Source organism: Sminthopsis crassicaudata, chromosome 5, assembly GCF_048593235.1.
Source record: "Sminthopsis crassicaudata isolate SCR6 chromosome 5, ASM4859323v1, whole genome shotgun sequence".
Taxonomy (NCBI): domain Eukaryota; kingdom Metazoa; phylum Chordata; class Mammalia; order Dasyuromorphia; family Dasyuridae; genus Sminthopsis; species Sminthopsis crassicaudata.
The window spans coordinates 7,101,417-7,126,969 of record NC_133621.1 but is presented as its reverse complement, the minus strand read 5'-3'; the positions used below and the strand labels follow the sequence as shown (position 1 = coordinate 7,126,969).

The following is a 25,553-nucleotide window of genomic DNA, read 5'->3' as shown; positions in this document are numbered from 1 at the left end:
ACTCATCCTTGCAAAACCTTGCGTTCCAAATTTTCCTCCTCTCCTTCCATCTCCCTTGTCTACACAGCAAGTAATGAAATGTCGGTTAAGCATGTGCAATTCTTCTAAACATATTTCTACATTTCTACATTTATCATGTTGTACAAGAAAAATCAGATCAAAAAGGGAGAAGGAAAAAAATAACCAACAAGAAAAAGGGTCAAAATACTATGTTGTGATCCACATTCAGTCTCCATAGTCCTCTTTCTGGGTCTCTCTCCATCACAAGTCTATTGGAATTGGCCTGGATCATCTCATTGCTGAAAAGAATCATGTCCATCAGAATTGATCATCACATTATCTTGTTGTTGCCGTGTACAATGTTCTCTTGGTTCTACTCACTTCACTGATCATCAGTTCCTGTCAGTCTCTCCAGGCCTCTCTGAAATTGCCCTGCTGCTCATTTCTTACAGAATAATAATATTCCATAACATTCATATCCATAACTTATTCAGCCATTTTCCAATTGAAGGGCATCCACTCAGTTGCCAGTTCCTGCCACTACAAAAAGGGCTGCCACAAACACTTTTGCACATGTGGGTCCTTTTCCCTTTTTTTTTTTTTTTTTTTTTTTTTTTTGTGATCACTTAGGGATATAGACTCAGTAGAGACACTGATAGATCAAAGAGTATGCACAGTGTGTTAGCCCTTTGGGCATAGTTCCAAATTGCTCTCCAGAATGGTCCGATTAGTTTACAACTCCACCAACAATGTATTAGTGTCCCAATTTTCCCATATCTCCTCCAACATTTATTGTCTTTTCCTGTCATCTTAGGCAATCTGATAGTTGTGACAACCTTAGAGTTGTCTTAAATTTGTATTTCTCTAATCAATAGTGATTGAAAGCATTTTTTCATGGTTTTAATTTATTTGTCTGAAAATTGTCTGTTCATATCTTTTGACCATTTATCACTTGGAGAATGGCTTGTATTCTTATACATTTGAGTCAATCCTCTATATATTTTAGAAATGAGGTCTTTATCAGACACCTTGGATGTAAAATCCCCTCCACTCCAAGTTTTCTGCTTTTCTTCTAATTTTGGCTACATTGGTTTTGTTTATAAAATCTTTTTAATTTAATATAATCAAAATTATCCACTTTGCATTTCATAATGTTCTCTAGTTCTTCTTTGGCCATAAATTTCTTTCTCTCTACAGATCGGAGAGGTAGACTATCCCTTGTTCTCCTAATTTGCTTAAAATATCACTCTTTATATCTAAATTTTGAAGCCATTTTGACCTTATCTTGGTATAGAGTTTTAGATACTGATCAATGCCTACGCTCTGCCATTCTAGTGTCCAATTTTCCCAGCAACTTTTGTCAAATAGTGAGTTCTTATCCCAGAAGCTGGAGTCTTTGCATTTATCAAACACTAGATTCCTATGGTCATTGACTATTATTATATCTTATGAATCTAACCTATTTCTTGGATCAACTACCCTATTTCTTAGCCTGTACTATATGGTTTTGAGGACTGGCACTTTATAATTTAGTTTTAGGTCTGTTATGGCTAAGCTACCAACCTTTGCTTTAAAAAAAAAAAGTTATTAATGTCTTTGAAAACTTTGACCTTTTGTTCTAGATACATTTTGTTATTGATTTTAGCTCTGTAAATCAATTTCTTGGCAGTTTGATCAGTATGGCACTGAATAAGTAGATTGATTTAGGTAGAATGGTCATTTTATTAGTTTGACCTACACATGAGCATTTGATAGTCTTCCAGTTGTTTAGATCTAACTTTACTTGTGTGGTGTGATGATCTGTCTCTCTAAATTATAATCGTTCTCTTGGTGCAGGTTTCTTGAGGAGCTTCTGGAGTCAGCCTTAGTTTCAGTTCAGTTTCATAATCCTAAAATGCAGCCAGGAGTTAAAGTCCAGATCCTTTATTGTGTCCTTCAAAATCCTGAATCTTTTCCTGGGGCCAGTTAGCTTTAGTAGAGGCCTATCTCATTTCTTGGCTCCTGAGAGTTCTTGTCAGAATGTCTCCAGCCAGCACAAACGTCGAAGTGGGAATCAGTCTTAACTCTGAATCTCCTGGAAGTTCTCTCCCAAAAGTCCCCAGACCTCTGAGAGCTTCCTGCTTATATGCCCCACACTGAGTATAAACCAATCATTACATCACAAGGAAACCATTATTTGTTGTAGGATTAAATCAAAGCTAAAGTATATTTAACCAATGTCTCCTCAATTCCACTTCTTGTTTCAAGTTCTGGCCCATAACATCTCCTTGTAGGGTCAGATCAATCATACTGAATTAGATAATTATTGTCTCTATTTGTTCCAGTGACTTAGTACCTTGTAAGAATCCTAAGAGTGTGGAAAGTGTTTTGTAATTGTGTTTATGGCTTTGTCTTGGCAGGTAGACTCCCAAATATTTTATGTTATCTAGAGTTATTTTAAATGGAATTTCTCTTTTATCTCTTGCTGCTGGACTTTGTTGGTAATAATTTTCCTAATATTAAACTAGCCCTGCCTTATTGGTATAAATCCTACTTGCTCATGGTTTATTATCCTGGTGATAAGTTGCTTTAATCTCTTTGCTAATATTTTATTTAAGATTTTGACATCCGTATTCATTAGGGAAATTGGTCTATAACTTTCTTTGTTTTGGCCCTACTTGGCTTAGATATTGGCGCCATATCTGTATCATAAAAGAGGAGGAAGGGGAATTTCAAGGCTAATGGACTCTTGAGATGAACTATTTCTAGTCCATGGGGATACCAGATATAGGACTTTCTTGACCCCCTCCCTCCAAGTAGGAACAGTGAGGACTCGGGTTTGAGTGAGTGACATCTCACAAGCATTAAAGCACACACTGAAAGACGGACAGCCTCACTGGATTGAGGTTGGACTTTGGTTGACTTTTAGGAGAAGTCAGTCGGGATTCTTAGGTCAAAAAGGTCCCCTCTGAGAGGAGCCCAGGAGAGGCCTTGGGGGAAGGAGAACCTGAGGCTGACGCCCAGAGGGGGTGCCAAAGGAGAAGACCATCCCAGAAGGCTTCTGGACTCTCCCCCCCTTTTCTGAGGTACTGACTGTGTGACTTTTCTCTTGTTGCATAGTAGGCATTGAGAAGATGCCCATTGGACCTTTGGGTGACTGTGGGCAGTCACTGTCCTGTGTGGCCCTTGTCTTCTCATCTGCAAAGTTAGGGCATCTGCCTGGATGGCTTTGAGGTACTGGTCTAACCTCTTTATTCACTGTTTCTTACAGGTTTGATACTGTGATTGTGATAAGTACCATGTTAATAATTTGTAAACAGATTTTGCACTGATGTAGTCTCGGTATGATCCCTTCAGACATCCCCTTCTCTGTTGACTAAGGCCAGTCCAGACCCAGTTGTGGCTAGAGAACTTTGCTCATGTGGGCCGAGTTTGGGACGATGAGGTTTCGAATTCTTTGCAATCCAAATGCTACAGGTTCTTCCAAGCAGAATCACATGCATTGGTGCCTTAAAAGTCCAGCCAGTGAGAGCATCATGTCCCAGAGAGGCTTTGGTGATGGACAAGATAAGAACCCAGTTCCCAGGAGGCTCCTGTTGTCCCAACAAAAAGCTCTCTCCCTGGAGGCACTTGCTAAGCTTACTTTCCAAGGAAGCTCTTGGGCCCTGGAAGCAGGGCATCTTCTGTTTATGCAGATGATGGCAGGGAAGAAGCTTTGTACTCCTCACTGAAGCATCTCCCTTTCTTCAGGTGTTAGGGAACGCCTCAGATTGAATTATTGGGGTGGGGCTACACAGGCAACTAGGGATGTGTGGGAACTTGGATAGGAAAAAAATCAGATTTTTATTTTCAGTTACCTTAGGTTACTGTTGGAATCCTTTATGTGTTATATATATTCTGAATTTTTATATATCACCAACAAAGTCCAGCAGCAAGAGCTACAAAGAGAAATTCCATTTAAAATAACTGCCAATAATACAAAATATTTGGGAGTCTATCTGCCAAGGGAAAGTCAGGAACTATATGAGCAAAACTGCAAAACACTTTCCACACAAATAAAGTCAGGTCCAAACAATTGGAAAATTATCAAATGCTCTTGGAGAGGTCGAGCAAATATAAGAAAAATGACAATACTCCCTAAACTATCAAACTCCCAAGAAATTATTTTACTGACCTAGAAAAAATAACAATAAAGTTCATCTGGAAGAACAAAAGGTCAAGAATTTCAAAGGAATTAATGAAAAAAAGCTAATGAAGGTGGTCTAGCTGTACCAGATCTCAAACTATGTTATAAAGCAGCACTCACCAAAACCATTTGGTACTGGCTAAGAAGTAGAGAAGTTGATCAATGGAATAGGTTAGGTTCACAGGACAACATAGTCAATATAGCAGTCTAGTGTTTGACAAACCCAAAGGCCCCAACTTTTGGGATAAGAATTCACTATTTGACACAAACTGCTGGGAAAATTGGAAACTAATATGGCAGAAACTAGGTATTGACCGACACCTAACATCATGATAAGGTCAAAATGGGTTCATGTTCTAGACGTAATGATTGATATTCTAAACAAATCAGAAGAACAAAGGATAGTTTATCTCTCAGATCTGTGGAAAAGGAAGAAATTTGTGACTAAAGAAGAACTAGAAATCATTATTGATTGCAAAATAGATAATTTTGCTTATATTAAGCTAAAAAGTTTTTGTATGAACAGAACTAATATGGACATAATTAAAAGAAAAGCAATAAATTGGGAAAACATTTTTACATTTGAGGGTTCTGATAAAGCCCTCATTTCTAAAATATAGAGAGAATTGACTCAAATTTTAAAGAATTCAAGCCATTTTCCAATTGATAAATTGCAGAGGGCCAGAACTCTGGAGAAATGTACTTGAAACAAGGTATTAGCTCAGTGGAACTGATGAGATAAGGGTTCTCTAGTTGACATATATCTATTTGATATAATCACTTTAGTTTGATATAATGATATAATTGATCTAGATTGGCTTATACTCAGTATATTGTAATGATGTAATTGTAATAGAGTATTCAAAGGCTGAGAGAACTTGGGACAAAGTCAGACTCAAACTGGGACTGGTTGAGACTGACAGACTGTCAGACAGGAGACAATAAATACATAACAAGATTAGAAGGGAAGCAATAATTTGGGAAAACATTTTTACATCCAAATGATCTGATAAAAGCCTCATTTCTAAAATATATAGAGAATTGATTCAAATTTATAATAGTTCAAGCCATTCTCCAATTGGTAAATAGTCAGAGGACATGAATAGCCAATTTTCCAATGAAGATATATTTCTACTCATATGAGACGGTGTTCTAAATCACTACTGATCAGAGAAATGCAAATTAAGACAACTCTGAGATACCACTACACACCTATCAGATTGACTAAGATTTTAAGGAAAGATAATGCAGAATGTTGGAGGGGATGTGGGGAAATTGGGATACTGATACATTGTTGGTGAAATTGTGAATGGATCCAACCATTCTGGAGAGCAGTTTGGAACTATGCTCAAAAAGCTATCAAACTGTGCATACCCTTCACTTTTATAGTATTACTCCTGGGCTTATATCCCAAAGAGATCTTGAAGGAGGGAAACAGACCCGTATGTGTCAAAATGTTTGTGGCAGCCCTTTTTGTAGTGGCTAGAAACTGGAAATTGAATGGATGCCCATCATTAAATAAATGCCCATCAATAAATTGTGGTGTATGAATGTTATGGAATATTATTGTTCTGTAAGAAAAATCCAACAGGATGATTTCTGAAAGGCCTGGAGAGACTGACATGAACTGATGTTGAGTGAAATGAGCAGAACCAGGAGACCATTGTACATGGCAACAACAAGACTATATGATGATCCATTCTGATGGATTTGGCTCTTTTCAACAATGAGATGATTCAGGCCAGTTCCAGTAGGCTTGTGATGGAGAGAAACATCTGCAGTAATAGAACTATGGGAAATGAAGGTGGACCACAACATGGCATTTTCACTCTTTTTGTTGTTGTTTGCTTGCATTTTGTTTTCTTTCTCACTTTTTTCCTTTTCGATCTGATTTTTCTTGTGCAGCAAGAGAACTGTGTAAATATGTGTACCTATATTGGATTTACATATATTTTTTTACAATATTTAACACAGATTACTTTCAATCTAAGGGAGGGGGTGGAGGGAAGAGGGGGGATTAGAACACAAAGTTTTTCAAGGGTTAATGTGGAAAAAATTATCCATGCATATTTGAAAATAAAAAGCTTCTATTAAAAAAAAAAGTGATGCTGAAAGGAAGACCTTAGGTCTTGCCAGGACCCATGATGCACCAAAGGTTAAGTCCCCATGTTAGAACTACAGGAGGCTCTGGGGAGGATTTCCTACACCCCCTCATCAACTGCAGTTTTTTCTGACCTTAATTCATTATTTCGCCTGCAGTGCAGCGACTACGACATGGAGTTTGGGACAGAATGCTTGCATTTAGCTCTGAAGTATTGCCACACAAAGGCCAAGCTGGTGGACGGCTCTCCGGATCTGTGGAAGGTGAGAGGGAGGGTCCCTCTGATGATCTGGCTGGGGTCGGGAGGATGATGGCCTTTGGAACAGATATTCCTGGCAGCATATTACAAAAATCTTACAATATAACCAGTCTGGATTTATACTAGGAATACAAAATTGGTTCAATAGCTGCAGTGTGTGTGTGTGTGTGTGTGTGTGTGAGAGAGAGAGAGAGAGAGAGAGAGAGAGAGAGAGAGAGAGAGAGAGAGAGAGAGAGAGAGAGAGAGAATGAGAATATATATATGAATTGGGATTAAGTGATTTAGGGATACACAGCTAGTAAGCAGCATGTTTCTGAGGCCAGATTTGAACTCTAATCCTCTTGACTCCAGTGTTAGTATTCTATCCATTGCATCACCCATTTGCCCCTTTAGCTAGAAAATTATAAGCATTTAACCATGTTAAAACAACAAAAAATCCAATAAAAACCAAAAATCATGTGATTATTTCAATGGACGTAGAAAAAGCTTTTGAAAAAAAAAATATATCCATTCTAGGAAGCACCAGAATAAATGGAGATTTCTTCGAAATGCTAAGTAATAGCTATCTAAAGCCAAGAGACAGTGTTATCTGGAATTGGGGATAAGCTAGAAATCTTTCCAGTAAGATAAGGGCTGAAAGGAGGCCCATTAAACACAGCTATTATTCAGTATTATGGTAGAAATGCTAGCTATACTACAAGAGAAATTGTAAGAATAAGCAAAAGCAAAGAGAAAACAAAATTATCGCTTTTGCAAATAATTTGATGATTCACTTAGAGAAGTCTAGAGTCAACTAAAAAGCCTAATTGCAATGTTTAGCAACTTCAGCGGGTTACAGGATGTAAAATAAACCTTCATAAATCTTCATAAATATTACCAACTAAATCTAGCAGAAAGCACTAGATTTTATTTGAAAGAACTACAGAGAGTATGTATACTTCCAAAAATTGGATACTATAAAACACACAGGAATTACATGAACACAATTTCAACATGCCTTACAGAAATCAATTAAATTAGAGAAATATTCATTGTTCATGGGAAGCTCAGGACAATATAATCAAAACATCAATACTGTTGAAATTCTTATTCATTGCTATACTAATCAAGCTACAAAAGGATTACTTTATAGAGCTTTAAAAAACTCATTTGGTGAAACAAAAGATCAAGAATATCAAGAGAATCAATGAAAGAAAAGAGAAGAAAAGGGCCAAAAACCATAAGAAAAATGTTCTACATCCTTTAAAAACAACTTTGAGGTACCACGTCATACCCATCAGATTGGCTAAGATGATAATAAAGAGAAAATGACCAATTTTGGAGGGGCTGTGGGAAAACAGATCCACTAGTGTACAGATAGTAGAAATGTGAACTGGGCTAATCATACCGACAAGTAGCTTATGACTGTGCCCCCAAAACTATTAAATCACTCATATGTTTTGACCCAGATGCTTGGTTTATAACCCAAAGAAATCATAGAAAGAGGAAAGGGACCCCTCTGTACAAATATGTAAATATATATGTATATGTGTATATACACACTGTATATACGTGTTCTTGTAGTTACAAAGAAATGGAAACTTAAATATCCGTGAATTGGAAAATGGTTGAACAAGTGATGGCACATGAGTATGATGGAGTGATATTCTGTTATTTTATTTTATGTTATGAGTATTTTTTAAATGCTGTTGTGTTGTAAAAATGATTAAAAAGATAGTTTTGAAAAATCTTGGGAACACTTGTATGAACTGATGCAAAATACTATAAATAGAGGATATCATATATAGTAAGAGCAATCCTATAAAAATAATCAACAGTGAAAGGCTGGGGTTTTCTCCAGCTCATTTACAGATGAGGAAACTGAGGCAAAAAGGTAAGTGACTTGTCCAGATTAAGAAGTGTCTGAGGCTGGATTTGAGTCCAGTTCTTCTTGACTCCAGACCTGCCACCTCGCTGCTCCATATCTACATATACAAACCTACACACACACACACACACACGCACACACACACACACACACACACACACACACACACGCACACACGCACACACACACACACACACACACACACACACATATGGAAAAGATGAGTTCACATTCTGCCTTTGAAGTTTACCAGCTGTATAACTATGGACAAGTCAGTCAGCCTCACTGAGCCTCAGGTAACTCTCTAAGACTCTAAAGGTACAGATGGGTCACAATCTGCTTTGTTGGAGGAAGTTCCCATTTTGACAGAATCACAGTTCCTTGCTAATGCATTCATTAATTCATCCACTTAGTTATATTTTTATTATCTAGATGGACAGATGCTATGTTTGGTGCTTTTTGTGGAAATAAGAATTGCCAGCTTCACAATGGGCACTTTAAAATTTTAGACTTTTGATATAAATTATTTTAATTAAACCAGCATGGATATTGAGAAGGGTAATTAAGGAATCCAAAAATGCTTTTCCTACAGGATTTTTAATAAAAGTCAAAGAAGACTTAATCTGTGTATGGTAGGCATGTAAAAGTTTATAGGCCAAAATCTATAAAAGAAAAGCAATTTGGCTGTCTTTCTTGTTTATATCATTAATTATCTAATGTGAAAGGGGAAAATAGCCTTAGGTAAAGAAGCCAATCTCTTGCTTATAAGGCTGGCTTCAACTAATGTCAAATTGAACATTAAGACTCACTTTTATAATTGCATTCTTATATTCAGCACTCAGAACTGTTTTTAGACAGCTCTTTTTAGTTACAGCAAAGTAATTAAACATTTTTAATAATAGCTTTTTATTTTTCCAAATATGTGCAAAGATAGTTTTCAACATTCACCTTTGTAAAACCTTATTTTTCTCCCTCTTTTCTCCCCTCTCCCATTCCCTAGGCAGCAGATAACCCAATATAGGTTAAACATGGGCAGTTCTTCTATTCAAATTTCTACAATTATCATGCTGTTCAAGAAAAAGCAGATTAAAAAGAAAAAAAAATGACAAAGAAAAAAAAAGCAAGCAAACAATAAAAAGGTGAAAATAGTGTGTTGTGATCCATATTCAATCCCCATAGTCCTTTCTCTGGGTGCAGATGGCTCTCTCCATCACAAGTCTATTGGAATTGGTTTGAATTACCTCATTGTTGAAAAGAGCAACATCTATCACAGTTGATCATCACATAATCTTCTTGCTGTTGTGTACAAGGTACTCTTGATTCTACTCACTTTACTCAGTATCAGTTCATGTAAGTCTTTCCAGGCCTTTCTGAATCAATCTACTGATTGTTTTTTACAGAACAATAATATTTCATTACATTCACATACTGTAATTTATTCAGCCATTCTCCAACTGATGGGCATCCACTCAGTTTCCAGTCTTTTGCAACTATAGAAAAGGCTGCTACAAAAATTTTGGCACATGTGGGTCCTTTCCCTTTTTATGTCTTTGGGATATAGACTCAGTAGAGACACTGCTGGATCAAAGAGTATGCCTAGTTTGATAGCCCTTTGGGAATAGTTTCAAATTGCCCTCCAGAATATTTGGTCAGTTCACAACTCCACCAACTATGTATCAGTGAACCAATTTTCCCTCATTCCCTCCCACATTCATCATTATCTTTTCCTGTCATTTTAGCCAATCTGAGAGGTGTGAGGTGATACTCAGAATTGTCTTAATTAAGCAAATAATTTTGATGACAGTAAAGTAATTTTATTTTCTTCCTGACTGTTAAGATTTTAAAAAAAGATTTACAACTGGCTGAGTGACCTAGAGTGATATTTATGGCCCAAGGTCACATTGGCAAGAAACCTCAAATGGAGTGTCCGAGATAATCTTTCCTCAACTATTTTATTATATGTGTGTATGTGTATATGTCATGCATTTATATATATATCTATCCATTCATACATAATCCATATTTACATATATTTATGTATGTATATGTGTATGTGCATGCATATATTTATACATATAAATATACACATGCATATATATATATATATATATATATATATATATATATATACACACACACACACTCATACACACATATACATACACAAACTATTTCTTTGTTTATATTTTTCTTCAAGTTCCCCATCCCATCTATTTCTTCTCTATCTCGTTTGCTGGATTCTCCTCCAAATCATGATGGCAGGTGCTTCTTTCCTTCCTCTACATTGTTTCATTTGGTTATCTCATTGGCTTCCGTGGATTCAGCTTTCATTCCTATGATGATTCTCAAATCTCCATATCTTATCTATTTCTCCAGAGGTTATTCTTTGTTACTTTCCATCAGGCTGCCTAGTAGACATCTGGAATGGAAAATCTCATTATTGTTTGGTCGTTTCAGGTGTGACTCAATGATCCCATTTGGTAGACTGATTAAGTTGAATTTTCTTTCAACTACTCATGGCTTTAATCCTTGTCAAGTCATTTAATAACCTGAATCCCAATTTCCTCATTTGTAAAATGGGGACTTCCCTCCCAGGTTGTTGTGAGGTCAAAAGTGAGATAATATTTATAAAATGCTTTATAAACCTTCAGTTGCTCCAGAAATGATCGTTGCAGCACTGAGATGTATAGCAAGGACCTTGGGAAAACTGGGATCTTTGTACGCAACTCTGGAGAAGTTGTAACCGAAGCTTCGGCGCTGTGGTGGATGTCGTGCTGTGGCTCTTTCTTGTTTCCCCATGGCCACATTTTCAGAATGTCTGGGAACCTCAAGGTTTTCAAGTTTTGTGATCTTAACTTGGGTGCTCATGAGAGCGTTCTCTCCAGGCTGAACTATTCCTTTATGTGGGATTGACATTTAAGAAGCATTTTATTCCAATTAAGGAAACAATCTGGTGATTTTTGTGATGCTGACATTTCCTTGTCATCAGATCTTGCTTTTGGATAATGATACCCCAAACATGGCCTTCTGAATGCTGGTTTAATGACTGCTAAACTCATTTTCTAGGATTTATGGAAAATATTTAGAAAAAAATTTCTCTTATTAATAAACATTCTGTGACTGCTGCCATTTAAGTTCTATGAATGTCCGAAGGCTTGGAAACAGTCTTCAGACTCTTTTGCAGAGTTTATATGTGAAATTGCCAGCGGTATTTATTATATAACAAAAACATTTCCATTATCATTGGTTTCTAACCTTTCTGGTATCAAGAATAGGACATTATTCTAGGTTTTACTTTCCTTCCTGCTCTGTGAACATTGATGGGGTTTTTCTGTCCTTTAGGTGACCTACAGACGAGACCTCTATGCCATGGAATCCATAATTAAAGGTATGTTTGTCCTTGTAACAGTCACTTCTCATGTATCCCAATTGGAGGGGGGGGGGAAGTTCAGACTTCAGCATAGACATTTTTATCTTGACGCCTAGTAACGAGCAGACGTGCCAACTGGCAACCAAACAGGGCTTTGTTCTTTGGAAAGAACCCGATCTTATGGCTATTTGAAATGAGCATGGTGAGCATGTTGGCTGCTCCTAGTTCTTAATTTTTGGAAGGAATATTTGTGGCTTTGACAATATTCATAATTATGGCACATTCACAAACGGGGAGACAATTGAGAATGATCAAAACACCCTAAAAGGATACTTTTCAAATGGATTTTTTAGCTTTTTCATCAATGCTTTTGAATGGTGAAATATCAGCCAAGAAAACCTTCCATAATCTCTTGCCAATACACAAGATACTTTGCCTCCCCTCGTTTCTAGAAAGAGAAGTAGGGTTGGGTCTTGGGGGCTTCTTGTGAGCTCTACAGTTCTGTCTGAAGCTTTGTGCTTTGGCTATTTTTGAGGTCACACAGATGGCATTGTTTCCTCTCTAGGTATCCCACAGCATACTAGCAAGATAGAGATTCTAGCCCTGACTTCAGATCTGGGTTGGATTTCCCACTCTGCTACTAAGTTAATGTATGACCAGGCAAGCCATTTTAACCTTTCTGGGTCTTGTTCTCTCATCACTAGAATGAGAAGTAGATGAGATGACTTCAAAGGGCCCTCCTGGTTCCAACACTCGATGATTCTTTCATTCTGAGGGCCATGTTTTAGGAGGAACAATGATAAGCTGTAGCCCAATCAAAGGAAGAACCTGGAAATTCAAGAGCCTTGAGTCTGTGACATAAGATCTGGGATTTTTAGCCTGAAGAAGGAAGATTTTGGAGGAGTGAAGAAGGGATATAGTATCTATCTTTGGGTTCTCCAAAGGTCTGACATGTAGAAAGGAAAAATGATTTTTGTTTTGTTTGGCTTCAGAGGCCAAATGAGGTGAGAGTCAGGAAAACCTTCCCAGCAGTTAGGGGCATCCCAGAAAGAATTAAGTCCTGGCTTCCTCCGTGGAAGGCCCTCAGGTAAAGACACTTGAGGAGGAATCTTATTCAGCATCCCTATTTCCATTTACACTTTTGACTTTGGAGGAATTGAAAGCTTCTTTTTTAAAGGGATGAATTGTGCTTTCAAGGTTGGGGGAAATCATATAAGAGTCCATTTTGGGGGTTAGGAAAAGCTGTTTCTTTTTATTCACTAACAGGTAACTGTCACCTACCAAAGTCTGAAACCCATTTGTCACCTTCTGTCTAGTCTGCTAACTCCCACCTCTGGGAGTCAACTCCTATGTGGAGGAGAGGGAAGTAGGGAGAAATTTATGTCACAAGCAGGAATCCAGCCTCAGTGTCTTCTGTGCTCTTTCCCCAGCACCTTGGACAGTGCTTCTGGGACACTGGCTCCAGCTGGGCACCCAAGTGGCCCTTTCTGGCCATCACCACCCAAGCTTTTACACTTGGCCGTCCTTATGTTGCCCAGAACCTGGCTTCACCATGTAGCAGTCCCTCCCTTCCCCTGTAGCTCCCTTTTCTATGTACTCTTATCCTCTTAGAATGTAACTTTTTGAGGGCAGGGATTCTCTTGCTTTTATTCATATCTATTCATATCAGCACTTAGCTAGTGCATGGCATTTAGTAAGTGCTTAATAAATGCTCTTTCTCACCCTTTCCCTTCTCCTTTTTGTGTTATCTTCCCCCATTAGAACTGAGGACAGAGTCTCTTAATTTCCTAAATCCGAATCTCTCACTCATTTTTTTTTATTGTCCTGGGACTAGATCTTTCGTTAGGAAGCAAACTGAGAAACACCGTTTTCCCCAAGTTGTAACATGACTCGGAGCTCCAATCTGAGCATTTCATGGTGCGCCCCAGAAAGCTGTCAGTTGGCTTGACATTTAGGGGCCTGAGGTTCATTCTGATGGTAGGAAATACAGTCTTAGAGTTAACCTTTCTTTGGAGTTCACTGCTAAATTCTTTCTCCATCAAGTATATTGAGTTTCAAATCACCAAAGAGCTACAATTTGTGTCTCTCACTGTGTGTAAACAGATCATCCATAGTATATAAATCAAAATGTTGACATATATTTACATGTTGGCCCAGTGATGGGGGCTGCAGACATTACCCATGAGGCCTTGACTAAACAAAGATGTGGTTGGTTAAATTCTTAGCAGGAAGAAATAAAAACTCGTTTTGAATCCTTTTGCTCTGATTTTAGTATCTCTGGGAAGCAAGTCACCTGGCTGCTGGGCCCACTCCCACTCCGTAGCCCCTTTGGCAGGATGCTGGCTGTGGGTGGAAACGCCCGTGTTTCCATGTGCTTTTTGCCAGCCCTAAGTACGACTGGCGATCATTCTGCGGGGACACGCTGGTCTCGGATTCCAGGGTGCCCTTTCGTGCTTGGACAGTTATCGGCGTGGCAGAAAGGGACAGCTGTGAGATCTGTGGGCCCCGACATGCTTCTGAGGCTGGCTTCTAGCTTCGGCAGGCGGGGCATTTCTCTCGGTGACCCTCACTTGGCAGCCCCAGGAGACACCAGACTTGCTGGTCCTCTTCGGGCTGACAGCTTGAAGGCCTGCCAAGGGGACCTAGGGAGACCTCCCCCCTCCCTCCCCAGCCCGCCGCTGTCAGGGTGGTGGAAATAGCCATTGGGCGTGCTGCCAGCTGCTGCCAGGGAGGGACTTGCATAGAGGGCATGGAGGGGGTCAGGAATTTCTTAATAAACATAAAAATGCACTAGGGCGCAGAAGAGATGAAATAGCTGGGAGGTTTTGAGGTCCCTGCATGTGTCTTTCTTGGCCCCAGAAGGCTTAACTAGGAATGGGGGTTGATATTTCATTGGGGGTTCCCGAGGAGAAAGGTTAGCTTCAGGGGAGGTACTTCCCTTAGCTAAAGTTCTCCAAATAAAGGCAGGAAGCTAACATTTCGGTGATACTTACCATGTGCCCAGCACTGTGCTAAGTACTTTTTGCATCTCATTTGTTTTCTCACTAAGCTCTGTCAGTGTCCCCATTTCACAGATGGGAAACTGAGGCAAACAGGTGGGTCATCCAATTAGGGGGTCAGGGATGTCATAGAGGTAGCAGGTAGGTAGGTGGGGGTCTGGGTCTGGATGGAGTCACATAGGAGACTGAGCCCGTGCTGTGGGAGCTCCTTGAGAGTAAGGCGTGTAGTGCTTCTCTGTGTCCGTGGTGCCCCCGTGGAGCACTTAATCAGTGCTCGATGGCTTGTTGGATCATCTGCCAGACTCGGAGCCGTGGCCTGTCCCCTCCTGCTAATCTAGACGGTTTCTACGTTCTGTAGCCTAGCAACATGTGAGAGCCAAGGGAATGCTGACAATGACTAACTGACAGCATGCTTGAGGCCGAATCCATTTTCTGTTGGCTTCCCAGCGCCTGCTGTGGTCCCTGGTATACATGTGGTACCTAATAAAATCTTGAATATTGATTGAGAACAATTTCCTGATCTCTAGCCTTCATGTGGCTTCCTGCTCCTGGTTCTGCTGCCTGAGTTTGGCTGCAGACTTTGGATTCTCTTATCCTTGACTCTGATGTTTTGTTTTGTTTTTAAATGGTGGGATCTTCAAAATGCTGATTTTAGGTCCCAGATGAGATCTGGGGGGGTGAGCAATTGAGAATTTCCTTTTGGTGGGTTTTAGGCCACAGCCCCTCTCACCTTCCGGAGGCCTCCTCAGCTGCTTTGGAGGGGAGCAAATGTTCCCATGTTTCAGGCACGACTTTTCCTAATCCTGGAGAGTGTTCCCTGTGCACCTTTTGATTTTAATTTTTTTATTCTTTTGCCTTTGAGGATTAGAATGGGTTCCTCTCCATGGAGCCTTCCTTGATTTCTCTGGCTAAAAGAGATGTTTCCTTCTCCAGTATCTCATGGCTGTGCACAAGGCTTCCAGTCCTCTCGTCTGGATTCTTCCCCACATCTTGCTCACCTGGGGTCAGGGGTGGAGCTGGTTTTCTGCTCTGTGAGACTCCCAATATATATTCTCTCTCTCTTTGTGTCTCTTGTCTCTGTCTCTGTGTGTATCTCTCTGTCTCTTTTTTTTTCTTTCTTCTTTGTTTCTTTCTCTTCATTTCTCTTCCCTTTGTCTCTGTCTTTCTCCATGTCTCTGCCTCTCTCTAGTCTCTTTCTTCATATGTATCTTTCTCTCTCTCTCTTTTTCTCTTTTCTTTATTTGTGCCTATGTCTCTCTCCATTTCTCTTCTTTGCCCCTCTCTCTCTGTATCTGTCTCTCCATTTCTCTGTCTTTGTTTATGAATCTGTTTCTCTGTCCATTTCTCTGTCTTTGTTTATGTCTCTCTATCTCTCTATTCTTTCTCCATGTATATGTTTTTCCATCTCTTTGTCTCTCTTTCTCTGTGTCTCTGTCTCCCCATCTCTGTCTCTCTATGTGTGTATCTCTGTCTCTGTCTCTATCTCTGACTCTCTCTCCATTTCTCTGTCTCTGTCTCTCATCTCTCTCTCTGTGTTTATATCTTTATAAACATATACCCAAAAGACACAATCATAAACACCAAACTCATGCACACACATAGATTTGTATAAACCCACAGACATACACATGAATACTCATGCACACATGCATATGTACATATGTGCACGTTCTTAAAAGCTTAATAACTCTAGCTGTGTGGCCCTGGGTGAATTACAGCATCGCTCTGTATCTCACTTTATTCTGCTTTAAAATGGGTACAGAGGCAGCCCTAAACCATAGGGTTATTCTGAGGGTTATTTGAGTTAATAAAGTACTTTTTATACCTTAAAGTGTTATGAAAATACTACTACTAATAATAATGATGATGGTGATTTTGAATTGGCTAAAGTGTTAGTCAAAGGAAATGTTTCTCGTGTACAGATGTGCATCGAATGTGGGATAGCTGCCTTGTCCCCGGTATCTGACATCAGTCACAGTATCCAGACGGGACCAGGACCCTTCCAGAATGATGTCATCATGTGGATGACTCAAAAGGGCTCTTTAAAAAAGCCATGACTGTTTTCTCGTCTTCTTCCCTCATTGCATTTGCTAAATGGAATCTCATTGGCCCGGCATTATGAGCAACTGACAATTATTTTAAAAACTCATCTTTAAATGAACAAAAGTCTGTTTTCTGCCTTCACTTCATGAAGGGAAAAATGAAAGAAAGTCCAGGTTTTTGCAACAAGGCATGATCACATGATCGTATCCGTAGGACTTTGATGACAGCCCTTCTGGAATTGGGCTTGACCCCTGCCTTGTTGCTACCAGGCCCGCTGCCTCCCCTCCCTCACCACTATCTTTCCTCTGACATTTGTTGATCTTGTCTATGCCTTGTATTATACTATTTTGCATATTTTCTCCTCCTTAAGATTTGAAATTCAACTCAAAATTTTAAAAAATGAGTTAAATTTTTTTAAAGAAAAAAATGAAAGACTAAAAAAAGTTCTTTTTGAATAGGTATCATGTGCTCCTCTGCATCCCAGCACTAGGCCCAGTGCTTGGCTCAGTAAGCACTTAATAAATGCTGATTAACTGACTGATGGTGTTCAGAACAAGTGAATGGGCCGATATGACTGGATCATCCCAGGTGAGGGAGAAAAAGGCAAATGGCGGCAGCCTGGGAAGTTCTGAAGGGGAATTTGGCTGTGTCATAGCCTCTTCCTGGACCCTGAGCCCAGAGGCTGGCTTAACTAATGTCGAACTGTCTTTGTGTACTTTAGGTGGTGTCTAAGAAATAGTTAATTTGTTGGCTTGGGGGGAATAATATACCCAAAGATCTGCCTTTATATTCATGACAGTTCTATCTGTATTAAAGAAATATATATATACATATATATATATGTATATATACATATATATACACACACACACACATATATATATATATATATACATATATATAAATATATGTATGTATGTATATACTTTGTCACAGGGGAATAATTCACAACATTAGAAATGAAATTTTCATATATCAAAGTTTATAAAGAATATTTTAATTAAATTCCCCCTTTCTGACAGGGCACTCATTGTGTGTGTGTATGTGTGTTTGTGTGTGTGTGTGTTTTGCTTTATTCTGAGTTTCTCCGTGGCTGATATTCTAAACCCTTGCATTTCTCTGTGAAAGTCTTAATAAATTGGCAGCAGTGAGATAAGACACAGGGGCTAGAGAATGACTTGATAAGTTTGTAAACAGCCACCTAACAAAGAGGTATTGTCCTTTTTTGAACCAACTTGCCGAGCCCACCCAGGCCCGCTGTGCGTGCTCAGACCCACCCCAACTCTGAAAGCGGTTACACATGCCAGCAGTAACATACTTTAACTAGATTTACATAAGCAATATAAACAGTCTCAAACCACACTTAATTTAATATGCTGACCATATCTTGGCAAAAGGATCAATATTCAGAAGAAAAATCCTTATGAAATTTTTAAAAAAAGGTTTGCCTTTGTTTTCTTAGACCATCTTTTCTTCATCCTTTGGAGAGACCTCATTTTGCAATGCGATGAATAATATTTTAGAGTTTTCTTCTATTCTTTGCTGATTATAGCTTTAGAAAACTCACTGATTATAAGCAATAAAAAATTAATGGGTCCTTCTTTCACATATTTTATGGAAATATGGAAGGTGGGGATGCTTTCCCATTTAAAAGAATTCAGTCTTGATTGGTCAGATGTACATCATTGTTAATGGCTGAGAAAGGAGTCTGTGTCTTTGTCTGTTCATTAATTGTTTCCCTTTATTGGATGTTTACAGGCTCTATTACTGGAAATTTAATTTCACTAACATATGAAAGCGGGGAATTTAGAAGTTTAAGTTAAAAAGGCAGAAAATGATTTTTCTTATTAATAAAACATCGTAGATACCTTTCACTACTAGACTTCTAGATTTGTCAACACGTTCAGATGCTTTTTTGGGTGCGATGGAGTGCTTTGTTGTGCTGATTTTTTAAAAGCCATGCTAGTATTTACACAATTGGTGGGTTTCTTTTCAGCATTAGGAAGGTAGCTCTTTTTGCTTCTGATTGTAGCCTTTCCTGAAGGAGTAAAACCCAATCACATGTGAATAAAATTGGTTCTGCATTGTTGGGGGCGAGGCACATTTAACATATTAGAGCGTGCTGCCTTCAAGCATATGAAGAAAATAATTCCTTTATTTCTTGGATCTTTTTATTTAAAAAAAATACTTTGAATCAGGTTGGAAAATTAAGGAAACAGGATCCGGGAAATACTGCCGTCTGGATTTCGGGGCTCTCCCGAACATGTGTGCTGTGCATGTGTCTGCGGCTCTGTGGCGAGTCCTGGTCCCTCGCCCTCAGCGCTTACCCGGTGCCTTCCTTCCCTCGGCGTTTCCATTACTCACACTGTATATTGACAATGTAAAGTGACACTGGCGATTTACAAAGAGCCTTAATTTTGGACATTTCCTGACTCTGGTCTCCCTGGCCTCCTTTTCCACTGTTCCACATTCTATTAGCATAACTTATTTGTGCACAATACAACATTTGTTCTTTGTCCTTTGATGATAGTGCTGTTGAGTGTGTTCTGTGAGTCTGTAACAACGTGGAAGGACATTTGCGTCAGGCTTTAATTAGCGAAGGCAGGAGGGAGGCAGTGGGATTTAGTGGCACTTTGATTAATTTGGATCCTTCTTTCAAGCCATTCATACCAAAGCGAAATAGTTGGCTGAAGACTAGAGGCAATCTGTTTCACCTTTGGCTCTGGAGCCAGCTTGGTTTTGTTCTGGAAGAAGAAAAAGACTGGCTTTGGGAGAGACCTGGGTTCACCTTCCAACTCTGACATCAATGGCTCTGTGTGTGTGTGTGTGTGGATCGGGTGTACTGCTTTACTGGTGGCTGCTCTCGGCCCATAGATAGGAGAGCTCCTGAGGACGGACCACTTTTCTTTATGTTCTCCTGTGCCCGTAAATGTTTAACATGAGCTTAGTGACTGACTGGGCAACCGAGATGCATCGTTTTCTCAGTTTTAAAAGAGGAATAACCCTTGCACATCATCACAGGGCTGTGGTCCTGGGAAATGGGAAGTGATGTTGTTGCTAAATATTTGCAGATATGTTTTTTTTTTTTTTATCCCTTATTCTATATGAAGTCTAGCTCATGCATGTCAGTAGCTGCCAAGTTCCCAAAACAGTGAGATGGAGTGATTGCAGCTAAGACTTGATAACCCCTAATCCAGCAGCTACTCCAAACTTTGATGTAGGTAAGAAAAAATAAATACACACCATTTATGCTTAGAGGTAGAGAAAGGAACGTGTAAATATCTTGATGAGTCACTTTAGAAACCTGTCTTTCTCAGATTTTTGTGCCCCTCTTCCAAGGTGGGGGGTAGGGAGGGAGGAAGAGAGAAGGAGAGAGAAAGGAGAGAGGGAGAGAGAAGGGAAGTAGAGACCCTCGATCACACATAAAAAGGTAAAAAGAAACCACGGCATTAAAAATTTGGAAAACGGTAATATTGGGACAGGTACAAGCTTGTGCAGGAGCCAAGGTGGCACATAGCTGTCTGCTGTTTTGCTCCGACTTTGAGTACAGGAGAGCTCACCCTCCATACAGTGACTCATTCAAAAATAGTTCAGATCTGATCATAGAAAACATCCTCAAAGAATCTGCAGAGTCCTAGTGGCCTTGGGGCAAGAATGCTTGAACCTTCTAGTTGAAACCTGCAGATTCTGGGATCTCCCCGCCGTCTCCATCAGACCCTCTGACCCTCGATTCCCAGTTCGGGAAGCACAGACTTCCATTTTTGTCACAGATCTGAAATTTGCCATGTTGGGCCGCCTGGCAGCTGTCTCTCATTTATCCGTCTCTTCTCCTTCCCTCTCGTTTGCTTTCTCTTTTCTTCCCCAGATTGTTTTCTCTTTCATATGTCTCAGGGCCCGTGGGGTAGCTTTGCATGACTGGGTCCGTCCCAGAGATCAAAAATGGGGTCTCGAGTTGCTTTGACTTCCCTTCTCTTTAATGTCGATTTTGAGCGTCTGTTGTTAGACAGAAAATGAGCAGTGGCATTAAGACAGTGACTTGGACGTATCGTATTGAGCAGAAAATGCTCCAGCGTCCTTCAAGGGGAGGAAAGGAGATATTATTACCACATTGCAAGGATTATAGTTGGGCATCTGACTGGAAAGGCCTGAAGTTGGACGTGGATGATGGTTTCTTGCTCAGCTAAGAATAGAGAAATTTTAGCTTGGGATGTCAGCATGTTGGACAATAAAACGATGGAAGAATCTCCTAGCAGGAGAGGCTGGGGGGGAAATGGAAGACAGATTTCTGGGTTGTTTATAGAAGGGTTTGTTTCCTTGCGTCTCTTCCATGGTCCGTGAGTCTTTTTTGCTATTGCGGCCATCGTCTTGGTCACTCCTGAGGTCCTCATGGAATCTGGCTGTCAGATGCACAAATCTGGACCTTGCTCTGAATTAAAATGCCCCGCTGGAGGAGGAGCTTTCCGACTGGGCCCTGGTCCGGCTTAGGTCCCTGTGAAGTTGGTGCTAAGAGCAGGGCTGACCTTTGCTTCCTAATCCTTGGAGGGAGAAGAAACATTTAGGAGCTTTGAAAGATGGTGCCGGCATTCCGAGCCAGGGAGCAGGGTCTCTTGGGGCGGGAAGGAGGATTGGCTTTCTGGCCCACTTGGGGAACTTGGGGATGCTTTACACCTCTCGTGAGGCTGGAATGCTTCTGCTGGATCAGGACCCCGCTGCCGGCTCAGCTTTGTGGATCTCCTCGGCGGGGAAAGCAGCGGCCGGGACCCGCTTTCATCTTGGAAACTCGAGACGGTTTCAAAGGATGGTGACAGGTGCGGCCCTCCCCGTCCCAAGTCAGAGCGGGGCAACCTTTGGTGTGGGGAACATGACTGGAACTGGGGTGGCTCCTCCGCCCACTGCTTCAGGAGCCCAAGCGCCAAGTGTCGGGGGCCCTCTGGGCATCCTGGGCGTCCCTCCCTCCCATCCATCACACACACTCACACTCACACACACACACACTCTCACTGGCACACTCTCTCTCACTGACACACACACACTCACTCACACTCACACACTCACTGACACACACACTCTCACTGACACACTCTCTCACTGACACTCACTGACACACACTCACTTTCTGACACACATACTCACATACACATCCACACATCCACACACACACACACACACACACACACACACTCACACTCACTGACACACACTCTCACTGACACACACTCACTGACACACACTCTCACTGACACACACTCTCACTCTCACACACACACTCACTGACACACACTCTCACTGACACACACTCTCACTGACACACACTCTCACTGACACACACTCTCACTGACACACACTCTCACTCTCACACACACACTCACTCACACTCACGCACTCACTGACACACACACTCACTCTCTGACACACACACTCACATACACAAACACACATACACACACTCACACACACACTGACATACTGACACACACACTCTAACTCTCACTGACACACTCACTCTCACTGACACTCACTCTCACTGACACTCACTCTCACTGACACTCACTCTCTCTGACACACACTCTCACTGACACTCACTCTCTCTGACACACACTCTCACTGACACTCACTCTCACTGACACTCACTCTCTCTGACACACACTCTCACTCTCACACACACTCACACTCTCACTCTCACTAACACACACACACTCACTCACACTCACACACTCACTGACACACTCTCACTGACACACACACTCACTCTCTGACACACACACTCACATGCACATACACACATACACACACTCACACACACACTGACATACTGACACACACACTCTAACTCTCACTGACACACTCACTCTCACTGACACTCACACTCACTGACACTCACTCTCACTGACACACGTGCAGAAGGCATGGGCCGCTCGCAGCCCCCTGCGGCAGGCTCCCACCTTTGCTTTCCAGACTGTGTGAAAATGGACTCCTCCTTTGACAAACCTTCTTTCTTAGTTACAAAATTGCTTTTAATAGGTAGTTGGGATCTCTTAATTGGAGTATTTTCTGGGACTCCTTTTGAAAGTCTGTTAGCTCCTTGACAGCAAAAATTCCCTGGCAGCTAGTGCAGGTGTCTCTGTGGGGAGCTGACGTATCATGCTAAGAGCTAGAATGGTGGTGGGAAGGAGGCGGGGATTTTCACTCATGGCATAGGGAGAATCAGAGTGGTGGAAGGTGCCCTGGGAAGGGAGCAGGGGGAGTCCGGAGGCGGAAGGAGCTCAGACTGTCCACTTCACAATGCAGAGGTCTGAACCCTGAGAGATGGAGATGCTGGCTCTAAGTCACACGGTGGCAAGCTTCAGATCCCAGGGCTTCCACGTGCTAGCTTTGTGGTCTTGGGCCAGTTGCTTAATGATGTCCTGACTCGTTTCTTTGTCTGCCTAATGGGAATGAGTGCCTCTTATGCTGTGTCACAGGGTGTTTTTGGTGGCTGAGTAAGGAGGACGTATCAGTCAATCACCGGGGCATTCATTAATACCATCCAAGAAGTCACTCTTGATTCTGCATTTTCCTGATTTCGCCAAGACAGTTGTGTTATTTGTGCGACATGAAGAGACCCAGACCGCAGTCATGCACGCGGGTCTCCCGTAGAGAATGACTGAAGGTCTGTCCTCTCACCGCTGGTCTGCAGAGATAGGATGAGCTGGGGTGTTCCAGAGTGGAAAGACAAGAGGGGAACGGATGGCACAATTCTGGAACGGGAGGAGACCGAGGAAGGGACGCCTTAACTAAATTTGGATTGTTGTAGAAACAAGGCCTTGGAGCAGAATGGTTCATTTCCATTTTATTGTCTGGGGAAAGTATTATTTCCCCTGGAAGCACATTTCTCCATAGTTTCTTCAGGTTAATAATGCCTGTCTACCCATAGGCCTTTGCAATAATGTCAAGTTTCCTAAAGATACAACCAAAGCACACAGGCCTGAGGATCCTGATTCCCCAGCATGTGCTAAGTCATCGTGCAGGAATCTTAGGGAGACAAAGAAAAATGAAATGAGTGCTTGGAACAAATAGGGACCCACTAAGTGAGGTCACATATTCAAGTTCAGATGATGTTATTCCTTACAAAATGGCAGGGAGCTGCTACTCGACCTTGAACTTGGAACCCGGCCCAGTGCTGGCCCACTGCTGATGTCCCTGTGGTAGTGCGCTGGTCACTTAATCGCCGTGTTCGTAAAGGAAGGACAATAATGGCGGCTCACTCCTCAGTCCTTGGGCCTTCTGTGAGGATTGATGAGGACCTACAACAATTTATAAGCTCTTTGAGAGCTTTGAGGTATCGATATAAAACAATGTAATATGTTATTATTATCTGTTTTTGGTTTTTTTTGGTCCAGTTTTTGTTAAACTGCAAAGGATTTTTCTCATTCCTTCCATAATGAATCGTGACTTTTTCTACAACAATGTGAGTTCCTTTTGACCCCGGTCTACGTGGAAAGATAATTGTTAGCATGACCAAAGTGAGAGGCTACATGGGACACATTTAGCTAGATCCCCATCTTGGGGCTTTGGGTCTGTTCACCACATCCTTCCTCTGTAGCATCATTCAAAACAGAGTTCTTTCTCCCTGCCCCTCCTCAACACACACTCTCTGTTCTTCCAAGTTTCCTCCTTTGGCTCCTTTCAGACATCCAAATTCAGTTAGAAAGCTTGGGCTCTTTCTGACCCTGCCCTCGTAGAAGGGTGTTCGGTCCCTTTCCTGAAAGGGCTCCCATCTCTCTGGGCATAGTCTCCCCCAGAGAGCTTCGAGAAAAGGAATCTTACACTTTAGTCTTTGTATTCCTGACATCTGCAACCGCACCTGGCAAAACAGTAGGTACTTCATAAATGCTTGTGGATTGATTGGTCTACTCCATGCTTCTTGTCTGAGTTATTCCTTTGTAAAAACTCTTCTAGAGATGGCCTCATTTCCACGGGCAACTTGTCGGTGGGTTTCCTTATAGATTGTCTCGTGTGAGGCTGTGGGAGGGTGGGAGGTGAATATTGCTCTTACCTGATGTATAGAAATGATGAAATCTCAGCGTCTTCTGCATTGGGCATCGATGATCAGATCATAGCTGGAAATGTGGCAAATTGAGAGTGTTGGGCTGGACTTGGATTCAGAGTTTCTTCTTAATGATCAGTCCCATCTCTGCCACATCCTAGTTGGGTGGTCCTGGGCAGCTTATTAACCCTGTGAGGGCTCCAGGTAAATCTTTAAGATCACAAATTGCAGAGAAGATGCCAGCTTGCTCTGGTGTTAAATTTTCACTTTGGAGTTTCAAATGCAGGGTTTACTCACTTAAAAAAAATCAAGCACTTCTTCCCTCTGAAGAACTGTTCCTGTGACTGTTTGACTGGTTAAAATGAGACTTGTTAGAATTTGGGGGATATAGTTTCCTCAGTTTTCCATGTGTCCTAAACAGAGTTCAAAGAGCGTGTTTGGCCTTTGAACCCTGGGTTCAAATCCCATCCCTGCTGCTCACTGGCTGGGGGAGCTCAGTCCCACTACTTGGTCTCTCTCAGTCTTTGTTTCTCCATTTGTAAAGTGGATATAATGATATGTATCCTATCCATTCCCCTGGGCTGTTATGAGGAAAGCACTTTATATACTTCCAAGTGCTGCGCAAGTATGAATTGTCCTTTTTGGTTCTCTGGGAATATTGTCCATCCACGACCTCAGACTGCAGCCTAGAGCTCGGGTTGGCTTGTTTTGTGTCAGTTCAGT

At 41.1% G+C, this 25,553-nt stretch overlaps 1 protein-coding gene across 4 annotated transcripts in view; it reads left to right on the top strand.

The window, feature by feature from the left end:
* The window catches only part of CRPPA (CDP-L-ribitol pyrophosphorylase A), a 261,917-nt gene that overhangs the window by 77,939 nt on the left and 158,425 nt on the right, over nucleotides 1-25,553 (top strand). For all 4 annotated transcript variants that reach the window (XM_074266599.1, XM_074266600.1, XM_074266598.1 and 1 more), the window contains exons 4-5: nucleotides 6,425-6,529; nucleotides 11,735-11,780. In XM_074266599.1, the coding sequence (XP_074122700.1) occupies nucleotides 6,425-6,529; nucleotides 11,735-11,780 (151 nt within the window). The remainder of the gene's footprint in view (nucleotides 1-6,424; nucleotides 6,530-11,734; nucleotides 11,781-25,553) is intronic.